This window comes from Oreochromis niloticus, linkage group LG22 (assembly GCF_001858045.2).
Source record: "Oreochromis niloticus isolate F11D_XX linkage group LG22, O_niloticus_UMD_NMBU, whole genome shotgun sequence".
NCBI lineage: Eukaryota > Metazoa > Chordata > Actinopteri > Cichliformes > Cichlidae > Oreochromis > Oreochromis niloticus.
Genome location: NC_031985.2, coordinates 13,764,913 through 13,789,765, shown reverse-complemented (window position 1 = coordinate 13,789,765; position 24,853 = coordinate 13,764,913). Strand labels below are relative to the sequence as shown.

Here is a 24,853-nt window from a genome sequence, read left to right as displayed (position 1 = left end):
CTGCTGTGTTTGGAGGAACCTTTCAGTTCTCACCGCCTCAACGAAGCTGCAAGAATCACAAAAGATCGTCCCAAACCCGTGGTTCACTACCAACTCTGACATCTCCAGCAGAAATGACACAAGAGAGAATCTAACTTTACTGAATGTATTTGTGGAAAGAGGCTAATGGTCCACCAGCAGCTGCTGGCTGTCTTTATGTGGCTCACTCTGATAAAAATAGAGCACAATCTGCAGCCAGTGTTTACTTCACTGATATAAACATGAAGCGGTGCTTTTTGCTTTCACCAGTGGAAAGACAACATTTATTTTATTTTGTGTTGGATGAAATTTTAGACAGACTGTAAGCAGAGTGTTCATGTAAACCTGATTCATTTTCATCACCTTATTTGTTTTTAATTCATCTTTTTGGTCACCCAGTTGTCATCGTCTGAAATACAAGTTAATCAGATTTTCAGTCTTACTTTTTATTTTCATATTTGATGGTTTGATTATATTTTGTCATCATTTGTTTATTTATAGTCAGGGAGAATAGCTACTCCTGCTCAGAACTTAGTCAAAGTTGCAAAGAGTTATTAAATTTTTAACAGCCAATTTCCCATTTTTTAATGAAATTACATTCCTTTGTCCTCGATATAATTATCTGTGAACCTCGATGACTTCTTGGTGGATTTGAATGCTCATTTCTTTGTGCAATGAAGCCAACCAGTGACAGCAGAGCTTCTCACTTACTGTACTATTACATCAGTGATGTTCTGTTTTTTTCTTTAATATTTTATTTTCTTAATGTTTGTTTTCAGTCTTGTTGTAAATCATGTTTGCTTACATCTGATGTTTATTCTTCGAATCAGCTACAGTTTGTTGTTGCTGTTGCTTCCATGGTAGCACTCGTTTTGTGCAAGACTTCATGCTTCCACTAACTTAAAATGTTTAACCAATGTTTTACTGCTTGTAAATTTTAACTTTATTGCATGTGGACTGTTAGTGTTAATTTACTCTAGTTTCCCTGTATCCTCAATGTGCATTCTATATAAGTGTATGTTTTATAAATGCAGTTTACAAGTTTAGGTAAAGTAAATATGTAAAGCATTATGCTGTTAATAAATGTTTCATAAGGTTTTTATCTGAACCACCAAATAAAACGATGCAGCGAGATTGTGACTTTTGATTGAGTCTTTTATAAGGTTTATGTAGGGGATTCATGATCACTTTGGCCTTTGGTATTTTGCACGTCTGCCTTGCCTGTCTTGGTAACAGGCAGGTAAACACAGTGGGCTCAAACTCTGCTAGAGAAGCAGACACATGAACGTAAACAGACACACAAATCTAGTTGATGTGTTTTCCATCTATTTGTTTTCATTTTCATCTCTTTTTTCTTTGACCAAAGTCTTTTTAATTAATTAATCAATTAATGAATTACTTAATTTATATATAAATGTATTTATTAATTCATATTTTTAGTGATTTTTTCTTTTACCTTTCTGCTGGTTTTATGTGTCTTTGTAGTCCTCTTATGTAATTTTGTGTTAACTTCACATGTCTTTTGTGTTGCTTTGCATCTGAGTCATGTTTGTCTTTGTGTCTTCATGCAGTTGTTTTGCCTTTCATTTGCATGCAACTCACCAAGGCTGGTTTTGCTTTAAAGTTATGATGGATTTATCTCTTTTTCTGTTGTTTTTTCTTAGTTTTTTGGAAGCTACATTATAACTTTTGAAAGAGCAGCCTATATTTATGGTTTCTTGTTGCTTTTCCCGATCATTTTGTGTTTCTTTTTAAACAAGGGACTGGAGACACTCCATTTAACCTGTTTTCAAGCCTTATTTGGAACATCGTTATAATAAAAGTGTGTTCATTACATTTTCAGTAAAAGAAGGAATACGTACAGAACATGCAAGGAAGGCTTTGCGACAAGAAAAAAAACATATGTAAAACGTGAACTTATACAGGAGGTACAATTATGATGCTTTACATTTGCACCACATTTGTTTTGTTTTCTCATATTGTAGTTTATTTTATTGAGCTACATGCTATTCACCTTATTTAAACTATTATAAATTATATATATCTTTATGTAAATATTACAAATAGGCCAATAAATATTAGTGAAGTAGAAAAAAGCTTATTTTATCTTAATTAAATAATCTTATTCAGTTTATTTTATTTTTATTCTTTTAACAATGTCTTAAAATATAAACAGACATCTACTGGTTTCCATGCCAAATAGTAGCGTAACACTTTTCTAAATATTTTATTAAATTGTGTCTATAATCTTTTTTCATATATTTGTGCATTTAATGCACTTATTTATTTTTATATATTCCATTTATTCACTGTATATATAATTTTTTAGATATAGCACGTTTGAAAAAATATTTAATATACTGTATTTATATTTTATATTCTACAGGTTTCTCTCTCTGCGTTTATGTATCGTCACAAAAAGTCTCGCGTGATCTGGACTCAACGTTAGCGTTAGATAGCGTGAGGTCGGTCGTTAACTACCCGTGAATGTCGACAAAGCGCACTATTTAGCACAATTAACACAGAGAGAGAGATATCCCCGAGTAAATATGTTATGTAGTATGAGCGTGTAGTCCGAGCACCTTGCCTCTCGTAAAGGCACGGTGCGCCTGTTTTGTTCGCTAAGTTGGTTTCGGTGCCGCTGCTAACAGGCTAGGCGGCTAACACTCGCGCAGCGCACTAAACCAGGAAGGAGGGACCCGACGACCAGGCAGCCTGGCCTCAGAGGTTTGTCTACTTCTGCAGACATTTATTCTTAAAAAACACCTCTCGTCCATTCGTGTGGAAACGGGAAAAAGGTAAGCGAGTTTGATTTCGTGGTTGCGCTAATAGGTGGCGTTAAATGGTGAAAAATGAGTAACGTGTTCATTAACGTTGTTGCCTGCAGGGGAAGTATCGATAGCTGCAATCGGTTTTACTGGACTCCACGGTTGGGGTTGCACATTAAAACAAACCAATCATTAACACATCGATTTTCAATGTTATTTTGTAAAGATTTTTCTTTCTTTTTTCCATCTCTGTGACACCTGCTCTCCTAACCTCAGGCAGTCTTCTTGCTTAAAAACGCAGCCCTAAATGGTAATGGTTAACAAAATTAGTGACCCGATCAAACTCGAGGTTAAAGGTGAGTGCTGGTATCCACGCTGACCTTTATATAAAGTGCGCTTGTTCAAGGGCAAAATGAAATGTGGCTTTGTATGGAGTAGTTACAGGGCTTATTAGTGCATATTGTATAAAGCAAGGAGTGACACAAATCCAACACCATTTGAAGGTAACTGAGCACAGACTGTATAAAATAGATGGCTATAGGCTACACTCAAGGGTATTTTAGTGCATTCTTACCAACTTGCATTACTCCCATAAATCCAGCCTTGTTGTGAAACCCCATTAATTCTCGCCCCTGAACAGTTAACAGGGTGAGAAAGAGTCGACCCATAGTAACATATAGCCTCCCTTTTTTCCTTTCTCTATCTAAAAGCAAAGTTGAGGCACACACTGTAGCTCCTGCAACCTCAATGGTATTAATAAGCTTGTCCTCCATTTCTTATCCCAGCTGGTAGGTTTACACTATACATAATGAAACAGATTTTTTTTTTTTTTTACCAAAGTTCTAATATTTTAACCCACACTAAATGCATATTCGCCTCTATTGGGGTCAGCCGTCATGTGACACCAGTACAAATGACTACCAAATTTGCCTCAGTTTACATTACTGCATGTACATGCATTGCATGTAACTGCGTTGTCTGCTAGTCTTTCAGTTGCTGCCTTATTTCCCAAAGGGTTTGGTGCAGTGGATCGATCTACATGTTTGATTTGACACAGGTTTTTACGCCAGATGTCCTTTCATTCATCGGGGCTTGGAAAAAACTCTAGGAGCACACTAGCTTATGACCCTCTTGAGATTAAGGTTGGGTTTCCTCCAAGGTGTCTAACCAGGTGATTCATGTGTAAGTGTTAACTATTATAGGTTAAAACACAAAAAAAAAACCCACAGAAAACTGAGAACAGTCAGTTCGGCAAGGTTTAAAATAGGGCATGCAAATATTGTACGTGGCTTTAGGATATATGTGAAACCATTAATCACATTTTGCATGTCACTGTGCATGCCAAATATCCTTGCACGACATACTAACCCCACGTTGCTTTTCGATGCGTCCACTGGGGTATGAATGTGTGTGAATGTTAGCTAGAAAGCAGTTAGGTAGAAAAGGCATAGAAAAAAGTGCTTCTATGATTAAGTGAATGAGGCAAGTTGTGTTCAGTGCTCAGGTAGAGTAGAAAAACGCTGTATAAGAACCAGTTCATTTACCATTTACTTTGTATTTAAAATTGCACAAAGTCAGATGAGTTTACTGAGTGTGGTTAACTTGTTTATTATCCAAGTTTCTGTGCAGATGGTGATTATACATCACTTTGGTTGTGTGGTAGCGTTGGCTCACTCTGACAGAGCCAACACTACCGATCATTTTCTTTGTCATAGTACAGCATAACAGTTGGCATGGCTGCTATCATTGCCAATGAGAGAGGGTGGGGGTTAACCAGTCTGCTGTCGCGTTTGGATTGTAATATGTGTGAACCAAAAGGTAACTGCTGTTTGCGAATTAATAAAATTAGAATCAGTTATTTAACAAGACTAGTGTTTCTTGTGTTGACTAGTCACGCACACATCCCTAGTTTAAAGTAATGGTGAATAAAACATTAAGTTTATTTAGTTACTTTTTATTAGAGTCAGAAAATAGAATGGTATAAAATTTTCTCATTGGTAAATATCCTGTCAATAACAAGTTGTTAGCCAATAGGAATCTTCTCTCTTTAGTTATACAGTCAGAGCTACCCCAATCACGTCCAGTGGGGACGTTCAACAGAGAACAGGTATCACAACGGTTGTTATCAGCTTTCTTTCTGCTTCAGGCTCTGTACATGCTCACATAAAAAAGGGTGCTTTGCGGGTCATGTGACCCTTGTTCTGAGCAAAATGATCCCTGTGAGTGTCACCTCCACCAGTCAGATATGTTATCAAACGATTATTACCAATAAAATGCAACACTGTTGCAAATAAGACAAAATTAATGCTGAAAATTGTTAATCTTGAAATTTATCATACAGTGGTAAAATAAAGCTTTTGATTTGAGTTAATAGTTGCATTCTAAAATGTCTTCATTACTTCTAATTTAGCTATAATAAAATAGAACAGTATTCTGAAGAAACAGCTTTATATTGACGTAGCTCAGTACTGAAATACAGTGAAGACGCCATTTTGAAATCACCTAAGTTTAACCTGATTTGTTATTCTGGTCCTTCCAGTTTTCACCCACGGATATTTTCCGCTCGTAGCTTCAGTTTGTTTCATTCTTCGCTCATCATGCTTATAACCGTCAAGCAGCACTTACTGCTTTTCAGAGTAACCCCAAACCACTTCTACATTATTTATTGCACATTATCTGATAGTTGAGTCGGGGCATGACAAACACTTTAACATTCAGAAATGGTGTGCGGTGCAAGAGCTGAAGTTATTTTGTGCTTGTTTTCACTTCCTTTTTTTGGTCTGGGCCAGTGTGAGTGACGCTTTGGTAGCATACAGTAGGTAATGTGGCGAGCGTCACCTTGCTGTCATTATCATTCAAAGCATACATAAAGTCTGCAAAGGGGGCACACTCAGGGGTGCTGCTTGAATATGCTGCTGTGAATATAAACTCTTTATAAACTCGCAGCTTTTATAAGCTTAGATTTGCATAACAGTTTGAATTTTAAAATTAAATCAAGTCCTTTTGTTAATGAGAGACTCACTGCTTCAACAGGAAGCCTTTCGTGTAAGGAGATTGTTTTCTTTCCTTGGTATTAGACTGATTTTTTTTGTTGTTGTTTTTTTTCACTGAAGGAATTTTTTGGCTGACCTGAATATTTATCTTTGTTCGAACCGTGGGGACCTCCCCTGTGGGATTTCCGTCATAGGTTTATTCAGGGGACAAAGACGTATCTGATAATAGGTAGATACTTCTGAGCAGCCTTGAAAACAAAGCATGCAACAATATCGGGTTTGGATCAGATATTACTCAGATCCTGACTTGGAAAAGTAGATCAGACATCACTGTCAATGTGCTGATCTTTTAATTTCAGTTCTGTGTTTATTGGCCACCAACAGCAGGACATTGGTTACTAGTAGGAGAGCTCACAGCAGCAGTTTGGGGTTACTTTCTGCCTGCTACACAGACAGCTTTTCACATTTACTTTTGTACCTTAGACCTAAAGGTCCTACACCTCATCAGCTCTGTTTCCTTTTTCCTAAATATGCTCATCTTTCTCTCCTCCACACTGTTTTCCACCAACAAAAACACTCCATGGGGAACAAAAACTTTGAGGCGAGTGAGATGAACAAGCATTTTTTCAAGTGCAGTAAAATTAAAAGCTCTGAATTAAAAGTCAAAACCAGCAGTCAATTTTCTCTCACTTGATGATGATGATGATGGCTCAATCTAACCACTCCCACACACACAAATAATTTTCAAAGCATGCAGAGGTCCAGGCATGAACTCGTTTTGGTTATATGTACTGGGTAGATTCAAATAGGAATTATGTTCATTTAACACGTTAAAGAGAGGAAGTGACCACCTTGATTGATTAGCTATCTCCAGTCACTTTGATTATTTGGATCATCATACATCGCTGCAAGCTTAGTTCAATGCGTCCCTAGTCTTTATGTTGATTGACTAAACTGGGAGATGACTGCCACAAGCAAAAACCCAGCAACCTTGTGGTAGCCAGGGGTAAAAAGCAGGGCAAATGGAAGAGATAAAAAATGAAAGTCAGAAATGACTCATTGACTCAGTAAAGGCTTTATGGGCTTATTGCCGTGGTTTGGGCCCTGAGAAATTTAACATGAAAAAACAATCTATAGAGTGAATGAAGAGAGAAAAAAAGTAGTGAATCAGAGAAATAAAGCACCATTAAACTTGCCCAGTCCTCCTTACAACCCTGCAGGAAATTGCTGCTTTTAACTGAAAAGCAGGCTTTGTTTCATCTGCTGTCTGTCCCACAGACAGAAAAAAAAGACTGAGACAGGCAGCCTTCAACCTGGTCACTACTTTTTATGATGGCCTGTGTAGATAAACAGCCAATCTAAATAATCTTTGTTTCACAGACAAATGGAAAAGTGGAAACCAGACAAATTGCAATTTGAAGGAACCCTGAAAAGGGAAAAGGCATGGGTTCTTCTGAAGTAAAAACAGCCATTGAGCATTCACAAGTTTGGGGGGAAAAAACAAGTGAGGACCTTTTGCACCCTAGATTTGCACAAATAAAAAAAAACACTCAAGTGGTCTGCGGTGGTGGTCTGAAAACTTGCATAAAAAACCCATTGTTTAGCAGGTAGAAAGTGGCGTCTCTTCAAACCACAACATTCGGTTAAATCCCCCCACAGTTGTCATTTCATTGCTGTCTCAAAGTGAGATCTTAAAGGCTTCAGACTTTAGAGATGACAGTTTGACGTCATTATCACCCAGGATGCTGCCTCTTAAACATCCTCCTTGGTTCCTGTTGCTGTAAACGAGTTCTCCGCGCTTTACTGCACAAAAGCAGCTCCACCCGCTCCCAGCCTGCTGCTTTGTGAGAGTCTGAAAAACACCTGAAACACCCCTGCATCCAATTTAAAGTTAGTGGAGGGTAAAAATACTTTTTACTTTATCAGAAACTGGCTTGTAGATGAGTTATTCATAAAGTGTGGGCTGAGAGAAGTGGCTTACAAAAAATGTTTTATAAATAAGTTGGTGGTTAAATTTTTGATTAAATATTTACATCTAAAAAAATACTAATGAAAAATCATAAAACAAAAGCAAAGCTGTTGATTTTTTTAAAATTTACCAATAATAATCCTGCTTATTGATAGGAAAATGGATGAAATGGAGAGGTGGCTATCAGCAAGCAAAAAGAGCCATAGATGGGGGAAAAAACTCAACTAGAAATTCATCATAACATCACAATAAAACTGTGGCCTGTGATTAAAGTAGATTGGTACACGGCGTTCTTAAGTTTAGGAGTTGTTGCTGTAGATAAAGAAAGTCTCATCGTCTTATCCTGCAGTGTTGGGATAAAACACCATCTGCATCCCCCAAAGGCTTCTTTAATCCTTCACCTCCTCTGAGGTTTCTGTCAGCGTTGATTAATTAGTTATTTTTGGAGGTTACTTAACAGGAGACAGCGTCTGTTTACTTCACTGCTGCTCTTTAACTGTTGCACAAAACAATGTTTAGCAGAATTGGTAAGATTAAAAAAAAAAGAAGAAGAAGTAATTCAGCGATGAATAGTGTTGGACAAGCTGTCTTAAAGACAAAATCTACTTGTTGAATTCAGAAGCATTAAAAACCCTTGTTATTATTGCTTGATTAAACTACCAATCAGTTATTTTGGTGCAGTCTTGATTATTGAACATGATTTTTCATTAACTCAACAAAAGATTAATTTTCAAACCTGAACTTCAGCGCTAACTTGAATAAAATTAAACTAAAAAGAAGTACTGAAGTCACAGGTTTGCAACGCCACTCCCTCAAGAGCAACCGGTGCTCTACTGGCCTGCAGCTGTTGCACGCAAATTTAAAGAGCAGGTGGTAATCGTGAATTTCTATCTGGCTTTCGTAATCCTTTGATAGTTCAGTTGTAATTGAGATTAAAATCACCCAGCCCTATCATCACTGTGTGTTTAACTGTCACTTAAACCAAATCTTTACAGGGTTGTTATACATTTAGAGATTTGATCCTTTATTAGAAGAAAACAACAAAGGGAAAAAAGTGTGGAAGGTCTTAAAACATCTTAAATGTCACCTGTTGTTTTTAAACATTTGTAATTTGCAGTCATAAATAGCAATAACAAACAGTATTTTTTTTTGATTGATTAACCCCTCCACATGTTCCTTTTCTGCTGTTTATGTGGATCTAGGTGACATGATATAAAGGAGTTGTACTTTATTTTACCCTTGTTGGTTTCCCATAATATTGAAGGTGAAAAAGAGAATAAATTGCCTTCACTCTGGTTTTAAAAACATCTAACAGAGGGAACCCAGCAAGAACTCCCCCTTTTTGTTTCTTTTTTTTTTTTTTTAAGCCAATTTTTGTGAGATTTGAATTTTGCAAGCTACAATTTTTTTTTTCTACATCTGTTAAATCACGTAAGACTTTACGTAAGTCTTTACTTTATCTATACTCGGCTAGTCGTGTTTACATTCATTGTCAGTACCAAGTGGTCCGGTCCGAGCTGAGCCCTGAAAACAATCACACATTTGACCAAAGATATTCATGTTCATTGTCTTAACTCTTAAACACCCAGTAACTGCCCAAATATTAGGATTTCTCCATATGACACATAACACAGAGCAAAGTTCACCACAGAGCTGATTCTGCATTTCTGACTGAATTTATTTGATAAATTAATTTTTAAAGAAACAACAAGCCTCTCACATTTAGACCATGTTGTTTGTATCTTGTTGCCATCTCGGTGGCTCGACTGTGGATGTTGAAGTGTGTCTGATGTTGAGCCAGCTTTCGCTCCTCTTCAGCAACAGCCTGAATATCTTTTGTGCACAGAAGCTCTTCTCCTCCTGTCTCGTATTGCTGCCGGCTCTTGTGTACATGTTTACACCTTGATCCAGCTGTCTGCTGCAGACTCTAGGCCGGCCCATTGGCCTCGGTTGGTTGTGATTTATTTTCATGACCGTTCAAGGTCATGGGGGGCCGCAGGGTCTTGGTGATGGGTAAGAAGGTGTTGCGCACATTATTCAGTGTCTATCTGTCAGCAGGTTTTGAAGAGTGTAGCTGCGTAGTCCTGATATATTTTTGTTTCATTTGATGTTTGCCCAACATTACAACCTTTGGTACTTGTTTCATTTGCTTAGTGACGCCTGGAAAGTACATTCTGTGTTCAAGCAGACTGTTGAAAACACCTTTTCTTGTTCTATTTTTTTCAGGAAAGCAATACTTTTACTGGCCTGAGATCAAAGATGTCAAAGCCTCCAAATTCTCCTGCTCGGTCCCGCTCCAGATCGAGGTCTAGGTCCAGATCCAGGTCCTACTCCAGATCCCACTCTAGAAGCCGCTCAAGATCCAGAAAACGTCGTTACAGGTAAACACTTGACTGAACCGTTGGGTCACAAATATCAGTTTTTACATACTTTGACCTCATACTTAAATAAATAATAGATGGATGGATAGATGGATAGATATCATAAACAAGGAAAGCATATATTAGGTTGAATATAAATAAATATTTCAGTATGGCTCAGCAGGGTGGTGTTTTTGTGATATGTGCTGCTTGTGCTGGATATTGGCACTTATGACTCCAAGCAGCATTCCAGCAATGAAGAAAATAATATAATTATTAAGATAAACAAAAAACAAAATGGAGTAATTTTAACCCATGAGAATTTAACAATACCTGTCCACAGAAAATTCACATTTGTGTGTTAAAGGTGTCTGATTGTTACTTAGTAAGTAGCTTCTAAAGTCAGACCTACATTTGTCAAAGAGGTGTGGTTTCCTTTTGATGTTAAACGTAACTGATGAGCGTATAAGAGGAGATTTCTTTAATTAAAAAAAAATTGGCCTGGCGGTGTGCACATTTTACTCCTTAAATGGCCATGATTTGTTCAAAATTCAAATGTTTCAGAAAGAAGAGGAGATGAGCTTTAGGGGATATCATGGTAGCACGACGCATTCACAAGATACATTGTCATACTCAGACACTTGGCAAATAAACTCTCAAACGATGTGTGAATATGATCACCCGAGGACATTTGAGTCTCACGTTAGCTGGTATTCTCTGAACTTACTGGTTGTAAGTTAAGAGCTGGTTTTGTTTAGCTGGCTCTTCTCTGCTGTCCAGTAAGTCAACCAGTAAGACTGCAACCCTCCCACTGATGGGAGGGTTGCATGTCTAATCTTCTGACAGTAATTATTGTCGACAGTATCGGGAATAAATAAATGTATTGTTTTAGAGCTCTGATTTAAAAGAGGAGGAAGAGGAAGAAGTAGAGTTGAGTGAGAAGACAGCGCAACGAGGAAGAAATACATGATAAAATATACAAATGTTAAATGGTTGAATATAATTTAAAAGGGTTGATCTTCAAATTAAAAAGTAACTCATAATTGACACTTTACAGCATTTTTTTTTTAAGTCTAAAGTAAAGTTCATCGGATTTCATTTATCTTTCATAATTCTTGGGTATCTGTACTATCCTATTAGAAATCAATTGTGGTGTAGAGGGTTAGATGATAGAAGGCTTAGAGGGGAGTGTCTGCCCATTTCTAAAGGAGGTCAAAGCATTTATTTCCAGTAATCTTGCCTAGTTTGACAAACTAGACCTTGTTTGTTTTGGAACATACGATGTTTGGTATATGATGCAAGTAATAGTTGCTGTCATAGATTTTGGCATTTACTATCTAAGTAAAGTTCTAGGAGTCAAAAATGAGTGCAAGTGGGGTGTATTTGTGTACAAAGGTCTTTGTGGCTTTGGTGTTTACTGAGTACGAAATAACAAGGAAATGCTCTGCTCGTGTTTCACTCACTATCTGATTCGGCTCATCTTTCAGTAAAGCACTCATGCAAAGCGCTGAGCGGTTTCAGTAAAGATCGTTCCTAAATTATGCCTCACAAATACAGATGTTTTGCAGCTGCATGTATTTGTGTAGTATGCAGTATTTGCTCAGGTTCACTCTGTTGGTCCTTCATCCTTGACTCAACGCAGCTCATTCTAGGTTTGATTTTGATTTGCATGATTTGTTTTTAAGCAGTTTGCATCAGCGCACCTTCACTCTAAAAATCTACTGGCGTGCCTTTCCAGTCTGCCTGTTTTTGGAGCCAATAAACACATTCACAGACAGTTGTTAGATTGTTTTCTTTTTTCTTCTTGCCGCATTGAATGTCAATGATTTGTCAAAGCAGGAAATAGAAGATAAGAGTCACCACTCTTGGCCTTGTTGTTATCTCCCTCCCTTTCTGATGCCTCCTCCCTCTGGGTCTACTCGTTTTTCCGACACGTTCATTAAGGCCCGCATGTGCGAACAAGTGTTGTTGTTTTTTTTTTCGCGTCCTGTATTTGATGCAGCCGAGTCCACAACAGCTCTGTTTCAATGAAAAGGTCCAAGGGGTAAGCAGAGAAGATTTGTTTTCTTTTTCCAGGAGAGATAATCTGTGTTGCATGAGTAAAAGTTTGACTTTGATTTTATCTGGAATGTGTAGGTTAAGTTTCTTAAGTAATTTTGTTGTTAACGTAACCATTTGCTGAAATGGAACTCTTCTAATCACGGAGATCTGTAATGTCTGTTTTAGTTTACATGTGAGCAACCTGCTGCTCCTTCCAATCTGCATAAGGCCACAGTGCTCAGTAACTGAGCTCTTGTTGGAGTGTGCACCTAGATTAGGGTCTGTGGACCACTAAGGTCCATTTTGCAGCCCCAGAGATCCACAAGTGTTTAAAGGTTTAGTGTGATATGTGAGTCTCAAAGGTTATCAGAGTAAAAAGACCTGTACTTGATTTGGGCTCCATCTGCTGGTCAGGCAGCTGAAGTGTTTTTCCTGTATTATGAATCAGTATAAATTTAAGCATTTAACCTGCAGGGCTTCAACGTACTGCTTTCGATGTGTGTTTTCTGAGTTGGTTGTTTTTGGCTTGTAAGATGATGATCGTTGCTTAATTTGTTCAGCAGCAGCCCAAACAAAATATAAAGTTTTAAAGCAGACCAGGAAATAATCACATTATACTAATAATTTGTGCACTGATAGATTATCTAATCCTAAATTTTCTGTTTCATATCTGTTTTTAAATGAACAAAGCTGCATTTTGTTAACCTCTCAGCCTTTGCAAACATTTGATAGTCAAGTGGACATTTATTTTATTTTAAATCAGAGGTTGATCCGAAATATTGTCTTCCCAACTGTGCAGGATATTACGCTGGATTTGCATCAGAAAAGAGAGATGTGAATAATTTAACCTGCATTTGATTGGTGCAGATGAGTGGGCAGATATCAGTGGTAAACAGTGTTTAGTCAGAACATTTGCCTGGATTTTATTTTTAAAGCTCGTTGTTTGTACTCCCTCTTCCAGGCTGTTTCTATATGTGAACGTAATGGTTAACTGTAACAGGGTGATAATTACATACATGAGTTATTTTAACAGATTTAGCTTGTCTATTAAAATCTTAAAAATACAAAATTCCTGATGCTTAGCCCAGACGAGGCAGAGTTTGCCGGAGTGATTTTAAGTTTGAGTGGTTCAATTCAGGTTTTTTGTCTAGTTTTAGTGGCAGTAGTATAATTTAATTTTTGTCTTCTCGACAGCACAAGCTTAAAACAAAAGGACCAACGGTGACAAAAGAAGCCCACCTCGTCACAGAACTTTGGCTCAGTAACATAAGTTTTCTAAGACAGTTTTTCCTCTCTTAGTCATTCCCAAAGGCTGATTCTATCTACTGTGTGTGTTGGGATGATTCAGTCCTCCTTTCTTAGTCCCCATTTCTCAGTCCTTTAGTTTTTACTAACTGGTGAAAGACCTAAACCCCTTCGTTGGATGCCAATTTTTTTTACGTGCAGAAATCAGTACACAGCTACAGCATAGATGTTTGTTTTCAAAGCTTTTTGTAGCACCCACAGACTACTAATGTACTAAGATAAGAAACCTTTAGGTTTATCAGAAGTTTTCATTCAAATCTTATATCCACATGTCGAGTAGCACCGGTTGAAGTGTGTGATACTTTGCTAAGGAGACAACAGTTTGACAGTGATCTCTTTGTATTTGGTGTTGTGTGAATTACCTGTACTGACTTGTTCGTAATGTTATGAACAGCTTTTCAGATGTATCTCCTCTTCTCTCTCCCCCCTCCTCTTTTATTCAGTTCTAGGTCTCGTTCCCGCTCTCGCTCGCACTCTCCGTCCTATAGAAACTATCCTTCTCGGGACTATCAGAACAACAGAGGTGGCTTCAGAGGTTACAACAGAGGCTACCGTAGGCCGTACCACTACCGAGGTAGAGGCCGAGGCTATTACCAACGCGGTCATTACCAAAACAGAGGCGGAGGAGGTTATGGCTATAAGGGTAATTGGCAGGGTGGTGGTGGTGGAGGAGGAGGAGGCGGCGGTGGTGGTGGTGGCGGTGGCGGCGGCGGCTGGCATGATCGTCATCATGACCAGGACCACCATTCTCACAGCCCCAGGAGGGGCCGCTCACGCTCCCGTACACCCAGGAAGCGCTCGGGCAGCCGGAGCCGCTCCCGCTACTCTGATCGTTCGTCTTCTGGACGATCCCGCCATTCTAGGCGCTCCAGCTACTCCTCTCGGTCCCGCTCCTCATCCCCACGCCACCGCAGCAGCAAGGGAAAGCCCAGCAACAAGGATGCTAAAGACAAGCCAGTTGAAAGTCAGGTTGAGAAGTCTACTCCGGAACCAGATGGAAGCGTCATCGAGAAGGCTTCTGGAGGCAAATGGATTGACTACGACGCAAGCCCCAAACCAACCAGCCCAGAGACTAAGAAAGAGGACGCTCCTTCTGGTCCTGAGGTCAAAGGGCCCAACAGTGGTGGCACTATGTGGAAAACCATCAGCAGTGCATCACCTCCGGCAAAGAGCCCCACAATCTCTGGACAAACGGCCTCGTTCAGCGGATTTGGATTCTTCTCAAAGGATGATGCCAAAACTACAGATAAGACTGTGATCTCTGCTGCCTTCAAAAAGTATGTCCAGTACTTTATTTTAGATATTGAAATGTAATTATATTATTTTCTCTTTTTATTTTTCCTAACAAATCATGAACGTTATTTGTCTTTCAAACATGTTTAGCTTTTTTCAAAGATCCTTGGAAGAATACAGTTTAAAAAGGAATGAAACATAAGACTCCTGATTTTAAGTGAATTGAAAATGTAGCCGGCTGTTTTCTGAGAGGAAGTTGTATGAAATCCCACTTACTTAAGACGATGGTGTTGACGTGAGTATATAACCATGGAAATGTGAGTCATGGTCTGTACTGTTTGCATTGGGGATGGGCTTTTTTTTTTTTTCATAAGGTTGTTGGTGTCAAATGAGGACGACCATCCTGAAATTTGAATTGGCAGAAGGTCACCAAATTTGGTTTTAGTGCTTGTTTGTCTGCCATCAGTCTCTTGAGCAAAGTGAAGGGTAGTTCAAGCTTTTATTTTAAAAAACACACTAACTGGGGAATTAAATTAGCGGTCCTGGTTCTTAAAAGCAAATGTAGAACTGCCTTAAACCTGTTTTTTCTTTTTTTCTAAATGGCCAGCAAAGGGTGATGTTTTAGGTTGCAATAGACTTGTGGTTCTACAGAAATATGTGAGAAAACAGCCTCCGTTATTTCGTGGTGACTTTATGATATGCCCCCAGGCCATACTGTTTAAAATATGAAGCCATTTTGTAAATTATAATAATTTTTTTGAGTTAGAATGGACAATTGTCCAGGATTTGCTTGTTGGCTCACGAGTAATTAGTCGCAGGTAATTAGCAAATGAGCATGCTGTCAGATCCACCCCTTCACAAACCAGTGGGAGATGCTGCTGTCTACAACCCTTTAAGGCATTTTTCTTCAGAAAAAACAAGGTCTGCTAATGGATATTTGAATATGAAGTCATGAAATTCAGTAATTATAGAGCTCTGAAGGGCCTTAGTACACAGCCTAACTGCTAAAGTGGATCTGACATTAGCTGCTTTAGCTCATGTCCCTTGAATCGAGGAATTACCTTTTCATATTCTGACCTCAGTGACTTCAAACCTTGGCGATGTATATTTGAGCACTGGCCATTGTAAAAATAAATGGAGACAAAAAATAAGGTGCTTTTATATTGTAAGCTAAAGACCCTACAATAACAGACTCCAGGTCATGTAAATGGAGAGTCTTTTTTTTCACACATTAAGGTTAATTATGGACTTTGAACATTTATATTTACATTATATATTCTTAAATATATAGAAGGCATACATTTTCAATGCTATGCAGATGACACCCAGCTTTATCTGTCCATGAACTCAAACAAGTTAGCTGAACTACAGGAATGTATTAAAGACATTAGTTTCTGTATGACCTCTAATTTCCTGCTTAGAAGCAGTACAATAACCTCTGATAACTGAGGTTATTGTATGTGACTCTAATAATCTCTAACCAGATAGTTACTCTGGATGGCATTACCTTGGTCTCCAGTAACACTGTGAGGGATGTTGTAGTTGTTTATTAAACAACTAAACAAATGTGTAGGACTGTTATATTTCATTTGGGCAGTATATCTAAAATTAGCAATATCCTGTCTCAAAGTGATACTGATAAGCTAGCTCATACATTTATTACTTCTAGGCCATTTCTGCCTATAAATACACATTCAGATTCATGATCCTGATTTTATTAAGTGTCATTAAGCATTTTTTCTTTCAGAATAAAAGGTAGTTTCAAGATTATTTGTGATACACAAGTTTAACAGAAATGATAATGAAAACATTAAGGAAGGACAGAAGGTTGGGTAACAGGAAAATGTCTAATATTTCGCTAAATAATCTTTTTACAACCTGGTTTTAAGCATGCCCATCCCCAGTGTGTATTGTACCTTTCACTTTCAGCTTGTTAGAACATGTTGCACTTGTGTGGTCTTGTTTTTCCCTCTTGCATTATTCATCCCAGTCTGAAATTATTAATTTAAAGCGTATTATTGGTTCACTTGGAGGTGCTGATGCTAAAGTTCACTTTGAATTTCTCTGTTTCAGGTTTTTGGCTGAGAACAAAAACAAAAAGCAGGCAGCTGAAAAGGAGAACAGTCGTGAAAAGGAGCAGGTCACTGTAGATAGAGAGCAAGAGAAAAGTGGCAAAACTGGAGAGCTCTTCAACGTCTCGTCCTTTGGTGACATCAAGGAAGACAAGACTATGCCTTTCTTTGAGGCTGGAGAAGAAGAGTTCCTCACATCACACGGGATGAAAGGGAGGGACCGTGAGGAGGATGCTGAGGTAAAACCTGCCCTCGTAGCTCGGGACATGTTTGGGAAATGGGGGGACGAGTCAAGCTATTCAACATCTTACCCGTCCCTTAAGGAGAAAGTTCGTGTAGACCCCGAAGACGTAGACGCCATTGATCGCGTGGAGGAGGAGTTGTACCGAAGCCGCAAACATAAGAAAGAGGAGAAGTCCAAGAAGAAGGAGAAGAAAGAAAAGGAGAAGGCCAGAAGGAGTTTGTCCCCACCAACTACTTCAAGAGAGAAAGACCGGCCACTGTTCCCTGGAGCTTTTCCTCCTCGCGAACAATCGCCTGCACCGCGTCTGTTTGCATCAAAAGAAGACTTTGAGCTCAGAATCGCTTCTTTAGATGAACTTCCCAGGTATGTGCAACATGACGTCAAACTGCTCACGGGCAGTAAAGGTGGCACCAGTAATCTTAAAGCTTAGCTGGACAGTTTTCTATCTTTAAGATTTCAAACTACCAAACCAGCAAATCTTTCTAGAAGGAAAGAAAGAGGTGATTTTTTTATTGGTGTGACGTCTGCATTTTAAACTTCACAGCCTCCTTAAAAACAAAAAATAGCGTCTGTATTTAACACTGATGTCAAAATTTGGTGATTTTAAAAACACAATATTCCAATGCCATTTTTTTTTCTTTCAGACACTTGAAACATGAACAGACTTCCCTAACATTTGTTAGATGTAATTATTTATTTACACTGTTCAGGGAAGTAGTAGACTATCATCTGGTGGACAAGCTGTGCATCGTAATTACATGGTTGAAGGGTGTTTCTCTCATCTTTTTTTTTTTACTCTTTAGTTTTAATTTGTCAGCCATTATAAATGCAGATACCAAATAGCAAATATTTAATCATATATTTGTTCAGCATGTTTGCATTAATCTTTGCTCCTCCCTTCCTGTTTGCTCTTAGCTCCTCCCTCTCTAAAGATCGCCACCTGCCCCGGGAGCTGCTGAATACCACTAAGAAGGATCCGGAATTTCGCTCCATTTTCCAGCACATTCAGTCCGCACAGCTCCGTCGCAGCCCGTCTGAGCTGTTCGCTCAGCACATAGTCTCTATTGTGCACTACATCAAAGGTACAGTGTGTTGGCGGCGTTACGTCCGCGCAAAAGTTTGGGCAAACTGACGAGCTCCAACGATTCATTACTTGCATATTAGCGAGTTAGCAGCGTTAGTCTTGTGTAAATTTGGAATAATACCTTTCTGTGGTTTGTCTGCAGCTCAACACTTCCACTCCTCAGACATGACTCTAAGTGAGCGGTTTGCCATGTACCAAAGAAAAGCTGCAGAGGCAGAAATGATGAAGCCAAGGAAGAGCCCAGAAATCCACAGGTAGCCTCCGCAAACGACTATCTGGTCATTTTTGATTAATTCATCCGAGAAGCTCTGTTCTGAAAACTTCCTACAATCACTAATGAGGCTTTTCCCTCGTCTTTTAGGAGAATCGATGTTTCCCCCAGTGCTTTTAAGAGGCACTCTCACCTGTTTGAGGATTTGGAGGAGGCAAGCTACAAGGTGACGAGCCCTTTTGAAATTTGACGTATGTGGAACAAGCAAATCTGAGACAATCCAGAGCAGCAGTGGTTCAGCTTTGTGCTTTTCTTTCAAAGGATGCGTATTTCTAAATCAAAAGAGCCCAATTGTGTTTTATAAGTGCCAAGCAAGCCCCCCAGCCTATGAGATATGGTTATTGATTGGGTATATACGAACCCAAGCAAAGGCTTAAAGGAAGTGAATTAAGATCCTGAGTCCAAGCCTCTCAAGGGACGATTATCAGTGCCTTTACCTTGTAAGTATTTTTCTTAAAAAGAAAAAAAATCAAGCCACAAAACTGTGAAATTCAGTTTATTTAAATAAGCTACGTGCATGCTGCTGGTTTCCACAGATATTTCCACAAATACCTGTAAGATATAAACATTTTGTTATCATAGTTTTTCTACATTTGTAACAGTTGCAGATTACAGTAACATGTTTCTTGACCAACTGAGGGAACGCAGTGTTTGTATATGTTGTATACAGTCTGGTGCTCTGTGCATTCATTCAAAAATTTCCCATCAGCCCTGTGAATGGCTGCTTTAACTGTTTGCTGAAATCGAATCTCTGCAGGACCCAAGTAAAAAGTTCAAAGGCGACGTGATGGACCTTCGCCTGGATATTGAAAGACGTAAGAGGTTTGCTGGGAAGGAGCGCGACTTCAAGCGTGAAGGGGCCAGGAGCCCGGAAGGCTCCCGGGGACCGAGTAGAGAGAGGTCCTCTGAGAAATCTGGGAAGCACCACAAGAAATCCAAGTACGTCTGTTTAAGCATAGTCACTGGAGGTTGAGATGAAAAGATTTCTCTTCACTGTGTATGCTTCAGCTGACTGGAGGGATTCAGTTCAGTTGAATTTGTTTTTATTTATTTGACACAGACTCATAACAGCAGTATCAGTATATCCACTGATTCAGAATTTAGTTTTTAATGACGTCCATTATTTTTTGTCGCCTGCCTCACAGGAAGGGTAAGAAGAAGCGGGATCGCTCTCCTTCCTCTTCTTCCTCCTCATCCTCCCAGTCCCCTTATCCTCCACCATTCCGAGGCAAAGAATTCATGGGGGAGGGGATGGAGCACCCCGAGGAGGGCTTCAGCCACACACGCTATCCACCGCGGGACTACGGTGGCCCTGGGGACCGAGGCCCTCGAGATTATGAGGGACATGGCATGGAGAGAGGCCGAGGCCGTGGATTTGTAAGTTCCCTTCATCTTTGAATGTCTCCTTGGCTTTTTTGTTGTTGTTGGTTTTTTTTTAACTAAGGTATTGACATGTCATCTTGCGATTTCCTATCCTAATGGCAGTAGACAGTAGACTGTGCTTCTCTGCTCTGTCCCTTCCTCCTAATGCTACGGATCATAATGTGGATGATGATAATAAATGATGATGATGACAGTCTATCATACATATTCCGTGCACTACCTGGTTTTTATAAAGGTAATGTAGCGCCAGTCAGTGGAAAGTCAACTCATCACTAAACTCTAATGCCTGTAGTCCATCAGTTTGGCTGTGTGTGTGTGTGTTGTCTCGTTGTCACAGGACCGAGTTAATAATCTTCTCCTCCATCTCGTTAGATATCAAAGAGTTTGTCTCAAGACTGCGAGTTTCAGTCCTGCCTGTTGTTTTTGCTTTCAGTTCCCCAGAGTCAGAGGAAGAGGTTGGAGCAGGGGAAATTATCCCGGCAACAACAGCAATGGAAACCCTGCCAACATAAATCCTCCAGTGCGGCCGCCCGAGGAGGAGTGGGACCCTGAATACACCCCCAAGAGCAGGAAGTACTACCTGGTGAGTGTCTGCAGCTGCTAATTGATTTACTGGTGTAAATGGAGGACATGCAAGGCCTAAAAAGTAGTCCAGTGAACGACAGCTGTTCAGTCAGTGCAAGGCATAATCTAAAAAATATACTCACTGCTTTATTAGGTACACCTTTCCAGTATTGAGCTGGACATTCTTTGGCCTTGAGAGCTGCTCTTCTGGATTGTGATTTGATGACTGGGGTCATTTGAGTACTTCTGCTGCTGCAGCCCATCTATGTCATGTGCATGCAGCGATGCTCGTTTGCACATCTTGGTTGTAACGAGTGATTGCTTGAGTTATTGTTTTCTTCCTGTCAACTTAACTCACCAAGACCATTCTACTGAACATGACATGGCATCAACATGACATTTTCATCCAGAGAACTGCAGCTCACTGGATGTTTTCTGTTTTTCAGACCATTCTCTGTAAAGAAAATAGTCTGTAGAGACAGTTGTGTGAGAAAATCCCAGCAGATGTGCAGCTTCTGAAATACTTAAACCACCAATAACCATTAAAATTAAAGTCACTTAAATCACTTATATTCCTTATTCTGATAATCAGTTTGAACTTCAACAGGTCGTTTTGACCATGTCTAAATGCCTAAGTGCATCGAGTTGCTGCAATGTGATTGGCTGACTAGATAAGTCTTAAAAAGCAGTTGAGCAGGTGTGCCTAACAGAGTGAGTGCCATTCCTACAAAGTTGATTCTGTTCATCTGGATGTCTGTTTTTTTTATTTGTATTTCTTTTTAAGTTTCTGTTTTCAGTTACGTTTGAGTGAGTTTTGCTTGATCCTGTTCAGCTTTTATTGTTTTCAGCGGTTCAGTTGGTTTATAAATATAATGCAGAAAGTATTTGCCAGAAATTCACTGGAGTTTGTCTGAAAATGTTTTAGCTCCTTCAGAAAAGATTGGACTTTGATGTTTAAGCTTGTGTGAATGTTTTGGGATAAATAAATCACATCTTTACCCTTCCAGCACGATGATCGCGATGGAGAGAAAACCTGGGTTGATAACCGGGGCCGAGGCCGCGGCTCCTTCCCCACTCGCCGAGGACGCTTCGTGTACCGAAAGGGAGGCAGCAGTCCAAAGTGGACCCACGACATGTATCAGGGAGGAGAGGAGGGGGAGCTGCCAGACGACAGCCTGGAAGTCGACCATAAAGAAGCCAAGGGCGCCGGAGATGCGCCGAGCCTGAAGCAGTAAAGCTCTCGCTCCGTCACCTACATGTAGAAGTCCGATCAGAGCGGTTGGAGTGGTGATGAAGGGGTTAAATTTCTGTTTTCTCCATTTTGCTTCATCTCACCATTTAACGGTTAACGTGTTCAGTGAGTTCTCTCTGTAGAAGTGAAAAGAGGAGCGTAACTGTTACTGTGATTGTTTTTTTTTGTTCTTGTTTTGTTTAGGTGTAAAATGGTGAGTTTTGATTTGTGTTTATCGCATCAGCAAAGATTCAAAAAGGTAAAAAATGTTTCCATGGACACGGCAAAAAAGAAAAGAGATTGTGCCTTAGGAAATAATACGGTCACGTGTCCGTCTGATATGTTTGAAGGTGAAAGCGTGTAGGAGAAATCTGATTAATCAGTTTATTTGTTATTTGTTTTTTTTAAATGCATGAGACATTTGATTCATACGTTGCTCAACGGGACCAATCCGAGGCAGCTGCCCGGCTCGCTGATTCGCAGACGTGGCGGTCTCCCCGGGCGTTCGTCACTTCTGCTCTCTGAGCTTTTACACGCAGCTCATCAGCAGCTGCTGCGTGTTCTCGTTGGTTTGTGGATGTTTCCATAGTAACATGGGTGTCTCCATCCGATCCTCTGAGATGTTTTAGACAGAAAACGCTTGAACGTTTTTCCGACGCCGTCATATCTGTTTAGATAAGAGGCCACGTTTGTCTAGATTTTTAATTAAAATGAGTAGTGTTACATGACATAATCCATGTATAGAATTAGATCTGAAGCTTTGTAATCCTGCAGTTTTATTTGTGTCAAGAAAAAAAACAAACTGAAGAGAAATGTGAAGATTTGTGGGGGAAAAAAACAAACATGATGTGATGATTTTTAAATGGAATCGACCTGAACTAGCAGAACTAGTTTGACTACGTCTCGCCACGCCCTTCTCATCCACGTTCGACTGTACATACTGCATGAATCAAACAGGACTGTTTTTGTTCGGTCTGATGCTGAAATCTTTTTTACTGTTCAAGAGCTTTGAACTACCCATCTTTTAATTTTCAATAAATTTTTCTTTGATTCGGGGCATTTTTGTGAGTGTGTTTTTATTTTTTTAATTTAATTTTAAATCATCTCTACACGGGCTGTGTTGTGTAACTAAGACTTGTGTGGAAAAAAACACTTTAGTTGACTGAAAGAAAATAAAGATTGTCCAGATGAACTAAAAGTAACTGAAACAGGATTTCAGACTTGCACAACTAAATGAAAATATTTATCTTATAAAGACAAACTGGAAGCAATAAAACTTAAACTGAACATTTTTAACAGTAAACTAAGCAAACCTGCTCTGCAAACAAAAAATAAAAACCTATGAAGATTTTTTTTTTTATTTTTTTTTTTAATATATTTTCTTACCTGCTTTTCCAGTTTAAGGTTGTAGAGAGTGAAGTGTATCCCATCTGGGAGGCGCATCCTGGAGAAGTCAGATATCTGTGACAGGTTTGTTTAACCTCCTAAGACCCGAACTCTTCCACAGCATGCATTTTTAATTTCTCTTTGATATTTGGGCATATTGGGGCCCAATAAATGTAAAAACAAAGAATTACCAGATTTTGTTTTTTGTTTTTTTTTTACCTTATTTTTGTTTTTATGAAAAATCAGAGCCACATATGAGGATATTCATTTAAAATTTTGAGAGAACAGTAGCAGTATGCCCTCGTAAATGGATATCAGGCCCTTGAAGAGCAAAATTGAGTATTTTGGTCTAAATAACCCAAAATGTGATGTCCACATATGTGGACGGCAGGTCCTAGGAGGTTAAAGATAAAGCAATGGACATAAACGGCAGACTCAAGAGACCAAGATTACCAACCTTCGTTACTAAAAAAAACAAAACAAAACCCTTACACAGCATAAACCTCGTTATTAAAATGTCATGGTAGTGTTGTTGTCATATCTTTGGCAATTCCTGGATAGTAAAGTTGCTCTTATGTACCATCTTACAAGGACTGATTTCTTCTAGTCTGTACCGCTCTGGGCACCTCACTCATGAATATATCAGCTCCCTGCTTTCTAAGCACAAACATAAAGCATGTTAAGATTACACTATATACCAAATTTTAGACATTGGTCCATTTTCTGCACAAGTCAAAATAATCATTTAAGCCACAAAAAATATTAAAATGTTTTGAGATGGTTAATAAGCATTTTTAAGGAGAAATGAAAAACCATCGGCGATCATAAATACGAGCAATTTCTACTGATACCACGAAATCGTTTTAAAACAAAAATAAAACAGGAACTGAGTAATGGTAAACAAGACGGGGAAGACGGGTGGAAGGCAACCTGATCTGGAGGAGCTGCTGTTCAAGAGTTTTTGAGCTGCACATCTGGACCGCTGAATCGCCAACAGCTGCTGATCTACGCAAGTAAAAAAACAAACAAACTACACGGGGAAATAAAACTGAAAGTTTTATATGAATCCTAAACTTCACAGATCTGATAATGACTCACAGTTCCAGGTATTATAAAACAACATTATTGGGCTACCAAGAGAGAAAACACTTCAAGTTGTCAGAATTATATCTTAGAGAACAAATCCATTCATCTTCAATGATCTAACATGGTTAAGACTTTTTAACGTCTATTTAATTTCACTGCCTTTTCTCATGCTATGCTGTGGATCCACAGACATCAGATTTCACTTTAAAGTGTATTATTTGGACTCTGCTGCCCCCCTCAGCATGGATTTAACTTTGATGGTCAGTCATCAGCAAAACATCCCAACCAACATCAACTCAGTTTGGACTGGTTCTTATATCGCAACTCTATCTGAGCACTCAAAGCGCTTTACACAACTTGTACATTCACCCATTCTACCCTGTTTCTAAGTGTTTCCTATCTAACATTCACACGCGTTCATACTCCGGTGGATGCATCGGAGAGCAACATGGGTTTGGTATCTTGCCCAAGGATATTTGGCATGCAGACTGGAACAGACTGGGATCAAATCACCGACCTTCCAGTTAGTAGGTGACCTGCTCCACCACCTGAGCTACAGCCACGCCTACAGTAAAGAGCTACAGTAGGGTTATTGCTGCCTCAGGTGTACGTGTACCAATCACATTAACTGAAACTGATGTACTTTAAAAATGCTCGAAAAAGCAGCAAAACAAACGAAATATAGAAACTGTATGTGTAACTAAAGCTAGTACCTACTACAACCTTTTATGGAAAGTGGGGGAAAACTCCAATAATTAACCTAATAGCTCCTTAACTCTGCCCACAAAATAAACAAGTATAATAATATAATACCAAGTTTTTTAAAAATAAACTTGATAATATAAG

The 24,853-nt window shown here is 39.1% G+C and overlaps 1 protein-coding gene across 4 annotated transcripts; it reads left to right on the top strand.

The window, feature by feature from the left end:
* Nucleotides 1-2,443: 2,443 nt before the first annotated feature.
* On the top strand, nucleotides 2,444-22,592 carry thrap3b (thyroid hormone receptor associated protein 3b). Of its 4 annotated transcripts, XM_005452764.4 has the most exons (12): nucleotides 2,444-2,816; nucleotides 9,975-10,129; nucleotides 13,897-14,730; nucleotides 16,760-16,997; nucleotides 17,082-17,365; nucleotides 17,918-18,084; nucleotides 18,229-18,340; nucleotides 18,448-18,523; nucleotides 19,115-19,296; nucleotides 19,503-19,734; nucleotides 20,174-20,323; nucleotides 21,312-22,592. In XM_005452764.4, the coding sequence occupies exons 2-12, from the start codon at nucleotides 10,008-10,010 to the stop codon at nucleotides 21,537-21,539; spliced, it is 2,625 nt and encodes an 874-aa protein (XP_005452821.1). In that variant the 5' UTR covers nucleotides 2,444-2,816; nucleotides 9,975-10,007; the 3' UTR covers nucleotides 21,540-22,592. The 4 variants fall into 4 exon arrangements, with proteins under 4 accessions (XP_005452821.1, XP_005452820.1, XP_005452819.1 ...); XM_005452763.4 differs by having other exon boundaries at nucleotides 2,444-2,745; nucleotides 16,760-17,365; XM_005452762.4 differs by having other exon boundaries at nucleotides 16,760-17,365.
* Nucleotides 22,593-24,853: the final 2,261 nt, after the last annotated feature.

Excerpts from the sequence above, each read along its gene's own strand:
- thrap3b (XM_005452763.4), top strand. The coding sequence starts at position 10,008 with ATGTCAAAGCCTCCAAATTCTCCTGCTCGGTCCCGCTCCAGATCGAGG. Across the intron at positions 10,130-13,896 it reads TCCAGAAAACGTCGTTACAG|TTCTAGGTCTCGTTCCCGCT; the intron begins GTAAACACTTGA and ends TCTTTTATTCAG. Across the intron at positions 18,085-18,228 it reads TATTGTGCACTACATCAAAG|CTCAACACTTCCACTCCTCA; the intron begins GTACAGTGTGTT and ends GTTTGTCTGCAG.